Below are 6,857 nucleotides of genomic sequence, written 5' to 3'. Positions count from 1 at the left end.
ATTATTTTTTAATAAAAACCATGATTGTAAATCAATATATTATGTTACATTTTATGGCTCTGGTTTTTTCCTTCGTTATTCTTATTTTATTTAAATATATTTATCTGAGTACGTTCTTCTGGTCTTCATAAGTTTTGTTATATTACCACACCCCTCTATATTATTTACAATTAGTTAAGATAAAATTATGAATAAATTATAAATAATAAAAAATATAAACATAAAATACTATAAATAATTTGAAGATATTAGAAAGAGAAATCCTTTTATCAAAAATTTTATTCTAATTTTAATTTCACCCATACTTTAAAGATCATCATAGTTCTTTTAAAAACTACTATCAAAAGTAAGAAAAATAGCTTAGTTTTTAAAAATATTGGCAGTGCCGCAATTTTTGTTTCTAAACAAAAATGTCTCATTTTTGTTGCCTTGAAAATATCACATTTATTATATGATATCATTAAAAATATATCTGCGATTAAATTTCTTTGGTCTTGTTTAGAATATTGAACGATATGATATTTAGAATATTGAAAAATATTGATTTTACATAATCGAAACAAATTTGTTTTAGTTTATTGATTAAATCTAATTTCGGATGCGGGTAAAACCATGAATCACAAGAAAAATTAAGTTAACAATTGTTACAAAAAAACTCATTTATATTTTGGCGGCATCTATATAGTAAGCATCAAAGCCAACTAACCTACACCTGGACTATTGGTATGTAGCATGGAGCGCACACGCGTAAAGGCGATTCAGTTATTCAACGCGCATGCGAATATTTCATGTAATAAAAGAGAGTTGGGGGAATTCAGAAGATCGCGCGTGATTGAGGAAAATACAAAGCCAACCAGAGTGGTGACGTGTCATTGAAATTGAGATTTAAAAAGGCACAATCATTTTCGGCATTATTTCCCAACACTGCTGACTCCTATCTGTGGCTTCTTTTGTATTACTGCTCACTTGACACTGCATACGGTCAATTTTACGGAGAGAAATGCATTCGTTCGATATCGTTTCTTTCGAATATTTAAAAAACATTATCGCTAAATTTTACCGGTGCACGATCTTTAGTTTTCTATTTTATCGTTTTACAAAACAATTTCAAAGATAACGCTTAAGTGACTCATAGGCATTTTTCTCGGAACGTGGATATGTCAGAAAAGCTAAAAGTTATCCGAAAAAAAATATATTCACATACCTCAGATGACTACGTGCGATAACAATAACGCACACATTTTTCTTATTTGAAAATTATATCCGTTCGCTGTTATTAGGAACTAATTGTTGGGTAGTCAGCTAAGCTTGTGAAATTGTTTTTTGTATAAACAACTCTCTACATTTTTTACTTACCTCTGCTTGTTACGGAAAATACGTTTGGTATTGTCTTACTTTTTATCTTAAAATAAAAATTATTCTATATCTAAAATAATTATTAGGAAGGCAATTTATCGTTTCTAAACGTTAATTAAAATTGATACGGGGTTTTCCATAAACCAATTTGTAAGAGTGAAAAATAGATTAATTATTAATGCAAACTTTTCCAAAATATCACATTCATTTAAGAGTTCAACGATGATGGATATTTGTATTTTCTAATTCTTTGAATATATTTTAATTATTTATTTTTTCAAAAAGTCTAGCGTAAAATTGAACCGATTTTTCCCATACTTTATGAATAATGCGAGTGTATTCATTGTCTTACTTTGGTCATATTTTATAGCTATACTTTACCTATATTTTTACCCGTGTTGATTTACATTTTACTCGACATTTTTACTCTTATTGAACTTTGAAAACATATACATCGACGTACTTCGCTTTATAATTTTGTTGTAGTAATAAATGTTTTATGAGGTGCTATAATATTTAAAATTCTGCCAAACACGAAATTTGGAATGAAAACGAAATCAAAATACTGTTTCCACCCGTAAAATTTGAAGTTACATTAATATTATCATTTGTTCCGTTATTCAAGTTATTGAATTATATATGAAATCATGAAAATTTATGTAATTTTTTTTGACGATTTTAGGATTTTTAAGAACGAAAACTGTGTCACAAGAATGTGCGATAAGAGACACAAGTATTTTTCGTTTTTATGAATCAATTGATTGATCAAGTGGAAAAATAAGAGATGTGTATTCAATACAAATTTTAACATAGCTGCGCCGAAATATGAATTTTTTTGTCATTAATATTCAATAAGTATCAGAAGCTATACACAGTTTGAATGAAAAAAAAATATCTACTAAAGTAATAATAATGTAATTCAATTTTGATTGAAATTGTTGGTTTGGAAAAATTGAAAACAGTAACTTAATTATTATAAAGTTATTTTTATTTATTAACTTTATTAATAAATTACATTGTTAATTTATTCATTAATAGTAATTATCAATAATTATATTAAAATGTATGAATAAAATAAGAGAGTATCTAAAGTATATGTACTTTGGAATTTGGTAATTTGCTCGAGCAAGCCAAGGCGTGATGCTTTTAGAACTCTTTTGTTAACTATCGTTTAAAAATTATAACGTCAGTCGATAAATTTGTACCATTAACAAAACGTAAAAATATCATTACCAATAAATTTTTATAGTTAAAGTTAAATTCTATAAGATATTTAATTTTACAAGGAACTCCTCCATTTTGGTGACATACTGTGTAATGTAAAGATTGAATCAGCTAAGTCATTCTTGAAATATTAATCACTAATTATTATCATCAGCGTTAAGTTAGTTCAAGTGTTTCAGTTTAATTGTCGCCTTAACTAATCAGACAAGTAAAATGTCATTTTCAATTTTAGCAAATTTCGTCATAACAAAATACCTTCGATATTAAATTGACGCTTAATTATTCCACACAAAAAAAAACGGATGCGACACCTGTTATCGACTAATATTTGCTTTTTTCAATAGCTACGTCAATCAAAAACAGACTTTATAGATATTTCGAGCATAAGAATTTAATTAACGTTGACGTCTATTTACTAGCGTTACAGTGACGTTTCTTATAAAAACGTTGCTAAGGTTTATCAGTTATAGTGGAGGATACATCATAAATTGAGCACACTTTTCAATTTGTTGGAGAAAAAATGAATATAATGATATTAATGACTTTAATTATTGCAGCTTTAGGTAAATATATATGAAATAAATTTATAATAAACATAAAGCTAACAATATTTTATCGATATTTCACAGTAAGACATGCTGTATCATTTTTCTATGGTATGAATATACGAAATATCTTTATTATTTTTCATTGCGTGTGTATGAGGGTATATTTATATTAGTATTTAAGACGTTACAAAATAAAAATGTATATGTTTTAGCATATAAATCTGAGCAAGTATGCATTCCCAATCATGAGTTCGTATTCCATGACAGATATTGTCAGTGTAACGATGATGGGACTAAGATCTTGTGTGACAAACCTATAGATTCACCGGTAAAGTTATTATTTAAACCGGACCAGTTGCAAAGTGAGCATTTAATCAAGCGCTAACTGAAATCAAGGGTTTGAAAAATTTAATTATTTGTTTATTGCAGATTGGACACTCCCATGCATCCCTAATAGAAAGTTTAATTTACTATGCCACGATTGTTTATGCGATGAAACTGGAAAATATGCTACTTGTGCGCCTGGTTCTTGTACCAATAATCTGCTGAAACCTCGTATGTCTATTTTATTTCAGATATAGCTATCAATATTGTTGTATTTATCAAAGAATAAAAAGATTTTCTTGTTTGAAAAAATATCCATTACTTTTGATGGATAATTAGTTTTTCACCAATTTTAATATTTATTAGATATAATTGAAAAACAATTAATCGAAATACATAAAAATAGCAAGTCCAAAAGTATGCATCCCAGGATCTGTCTTCAGTGATGATTGTAATGGTTGCATATGTGGTGCGGATGGTAAAGCAGCTTGTACGAAAATAAATTGCCATCTAGATTCAAGTAAATCATATTAAATGTTTAATGTTTTGCATTGTTATAATGTAATACATCGCTTCCTAATGTATTAAATTGACACGTTGTTTCATGTTTTTATATCTATTGTTTAATTTTCAGATACGCCTCAATGCGTACCAAATACTTTGGAATTTATGTTTGAATGTAATATGTGTTCGTGCTCAAAAGACAGTCGCATATCTTGCTATCGTATGGGTTGTGATTCATTTACATTTCAACATGAAAGTCTTTTAAGTAAGTAGTGTTTATTTAGCGATATTAATTATAATCGTTTTGAATAAACTTTTAAAAATTTGTGCTTGGTCTTTGTGACGATATTTTTATTTAATTTACAGATATTACAAAAAAATGTAGAGCTAATAGCATTTTCAGTTATAACTGTCACAAGTGCATATGCGGAAATAGTGAAAACTACGCTATCTGTTACGGGAAACAGTGTTCAAATTTTAATCAAAGTAAGGAATATCATTGAAAACTTCTACCAATATTGTTATTTAGAATTTCCATCTATATATGAGTATTTTTTAACCAGAGAAAGATACAACAAACAAGTGTACACCTGGAATGATTTTTAAAGACTCCTGCAATGTCTGCGTATGCGGTAGGAAAGGCAGAGGAGTATGTACCACATTGAATTGCGATATTATGTATCGCCATGCGTATGGCAAATAACCATATGTATTAAATTTTTGTAATAAATCGACTTGACACCTGGGTGTGCGGGAAACAAGCGCAAAGTAATTTTCACCCCTTGTTGTTTTTTTGCTCCCTCATCAAAGCCACAAACAGCAGAGAAACTGTGGCTCGCATCGCAACAAACTGGCCCAATGACCGCGCGCGATTAAAATTTCACGAGAGGGCTCACGCGGCACTTTTCTCTCCCTCTTTTTTATTTATTTCTCTTTCCCGCCGCTCTTTGTTGCCTGATTTTATCTCCTGGCGATTTCGTCTGCCCACTCGTGCGCGCTCGCCGAACTGGCTTCATTGTATCTCGCTCTCGGGGCGCGCGACCGCAGTCAACGTCACCGACGCAAAGCCTGCAAAACGGATTGATTCATCGATCGCCATCAAGCTGCACATAACGATATACACGTGCACACTCTTTCGCTGCTACGGCCTATAGCTATGTATCATTTTCTCTTTCGCTCTCGTTAACGCCTCTCAATGGCCGCCTGTCGAGTGAACACTAAATGTGATCTATCAGTCTGATAAGTTTCACTGATGGTTTGCGTTTAGCCGAACGCTTTTTTCACTTTCGCTCCGATGTTTGTTCCAATGTTCGCATTTCAGCTTTCATCGGCTTAAATAGCCCAATTTGAATGAGACTCAGACATACCTTGTAGATTTCACGTCCGCGTGAGACGGAGATACAATCGATAAAGCTCGAATTGCAGGTTGTAGCTGGGCTGTCAAAATTTCGAGTTACCTTGTACGAGGCGCGCGTCCAGGGGGGTGCGCGCGTCCCACCGAGTTCTCTTTTATGGTCGTATCATCGACCCATCAAAGCTCGACGCGAGCGTACATGACAAAAGGCAAATCCCGTCGTACGTTGCTCCGTCTGTTTCTTTTTCTATTTTCATCGCTGCGTTATTTTATTTTCGCTGCCGCATTGTTTTTGATACGTTCGAGATGGGCAGCTCCCATTTAGCTTCTGACGGTCTGTGCTAGCCCTTTGAGATTGATGGTGATTGATTATTGAGGGATTTGGCGCTGAGAGGTATTTAAACATTCCTTTGTTGCGTTTTTGCGGGGACAAGCGCTGTACAACTTTTGTGTACTTCTCGTATACGTCCGTTCTTCAAGTGCAATTGACAGCTTTGGTTGGTCTGTATGAAATCTGTATGAAATCTGTCGTTTGAGGCCTCGTCGTGACAAAAGTAAACTTATGTCACGAACAACGTCAAATTTCATAATCTTTGAAGATTATTCATTTACTACTATGTAAGTATTCTCATTAAACGCAAACGTTTTCCTCTTCATATTTGGGAAAACTTTACACAGCATTTTGTAGCACTTTGCTCGGGTAAAAAGTTCTTCCAAGAAAAGGCGCTCGCAAAGGCACAGCGCGCGCTTACGTGTGTGCGTGCGTGAGTGTTGAGTGCTAAAAGCGCGAAGCTCTCACCGTATAATCTCGCAAGTTTCCTGCTCATCATGCAAATGCTCGGCTGTAGATACAGCTGGAGAGAGAAAAGACTGGTACACGAGTAGAGTAGTGTAGGCGCGAGCGCGGAGCCCCGAGCGGAGTCGAAAGAAAGAGCAAAGGTCCGTGCGCGCAGCGCGAGCAAAGACAAAGGAGGCGCCTCCGTTAAATTACATCGCCGCGCCTTCCCGGAATCCCTTTTTGTGCGATTCTTTTTTTACTCGGCATCCGCTTTCTCTTTTTCCTTCGTCCGGCGAGCGAGCACTTTAGATAATAAGGCCGAGCCAGCGGGCGAAAGGGTAAATTGGGTATCCGTCCGAGGAATTATCCCTCTAATTTCTTTAGCGCGAGCGTCTCTTTTTGCCGCTACCGCCTGCGGACCGCCGTCTGCTAACGCGCGTAGTAGCGCCGCCGACGTGTAGATAAGGTGAGCTTTCTCTTTCGGGCGCACGCTTTTATGCCTTATTTAGGGTGCCGATGCTTAGGCATATTATGCATGTCCGGTACCTGCTTTGAGCTTGTCAACGCTTTTTATGCTGACTGAGGCCTTCTTTTTGAACCCTTTTCAACCGATCCCCCCTCTCAAGTGACGCCTCTTTGCTCAACGTAATTGGTGGTTTCGCGCCACAACTCTATTTGTTTTTTCATCAACACCAGCAACGATAATTATGAGCGTTACAAAGTTTGCAATGTTCATTCAGATCAACAGGTATTATTATTTCTTCTCTTC

The 6,857-nt window shown here is 34.2% G+C and overlaps 1 protein-coding gene across 3 annotated transcripts; it reads left to right on the top strand.

Moving 5' to 3' along the window:
- Positions 1–2,674: 2,674 nt before the first annotated feature.
- LOC131671465 (pacifastin-like protease inhibitor cvp4) lies at positions 2,675–4,719 on the top strand. 3 transcript variants are annotated; one of them, XM_058947904.1, is made up of 9 exons: positions 2,675–2,740; positions 2,813–3,143; positions 3,210–3,236; positions 3,341–3,490; positions 3,558–3,683; positions 3,859–3,972; positions 4,087–4,221; positions 4,323–4,442; positions 4,520–4,719. In XM_058947904.1, the coding sequence occupies exons 2-9, from the start codon at positions 3,101–3,103 to the stop codon at positions 4,657–4,659; spliced, it is 855 nt and encodes a 284-aa protein (XP_058803887.1). In that variant the 5' UTR covers positions 2,675–2,740; positions 2,813–3,100; the 3' UTR covers positions 4,660–4,719. The 3 variants fall into 3 exon arrangements, with proteins under 3 accessions (XP_058803887.1, XP_058803886.1, XP_058803888.1); XM_058947905.1 differs by having other exon boundaries at positions 2,690–2,788; positions 2,925–3,143; XM_058947903.1 differs by having other exon boundaries at positions 2,681–3,143.
- Positions 4,720–6,857: the final 2,138 nt, after the last annotated feature.

Source organism: Phymastichus coffea, unplaced genomic scaffold (genome assembly GCF_024137745.1).
Source record: "Phymastichus coffea isolate CEN01 unplaced genomic scaffold, Cenicafe_Pcof_1.1 PCOF00126, whole genome shotgun sequence".
NCBI classification, from domain to species: Eukaryota; Metazoa; Arthropoda; class Insecta; order Hymenoptera; family Eulophidae; genus Phymastichus; species Phymastichus coffea.
Note: the sequence above shows the minus strand (reverse complement) of the source record. Positions and strands in the feature narration are given on the sequence as shown.

Coding starts and splice junctions, on each gene's coding strand:
- LOC131671465 (XM_058947904.1), top strand. CDS start 3,101: ATGAATATAATGATATTAATGACTTTAATTATTGCAGCTTTAG. Junction 3,237..3,340: donor TGCTGTATCATTTTTCTATG/GTATGAATATAC, acceptor TATATGTTTTAG/CATATAAATCTGAGCAAGTA. Junction 3,973..4,086: donor AAATTGCCATCTAGATTCAA/GTAAATCATATT, acceptor TTTAATTTTCAG/ATACGCCTCAATGCGTACCA.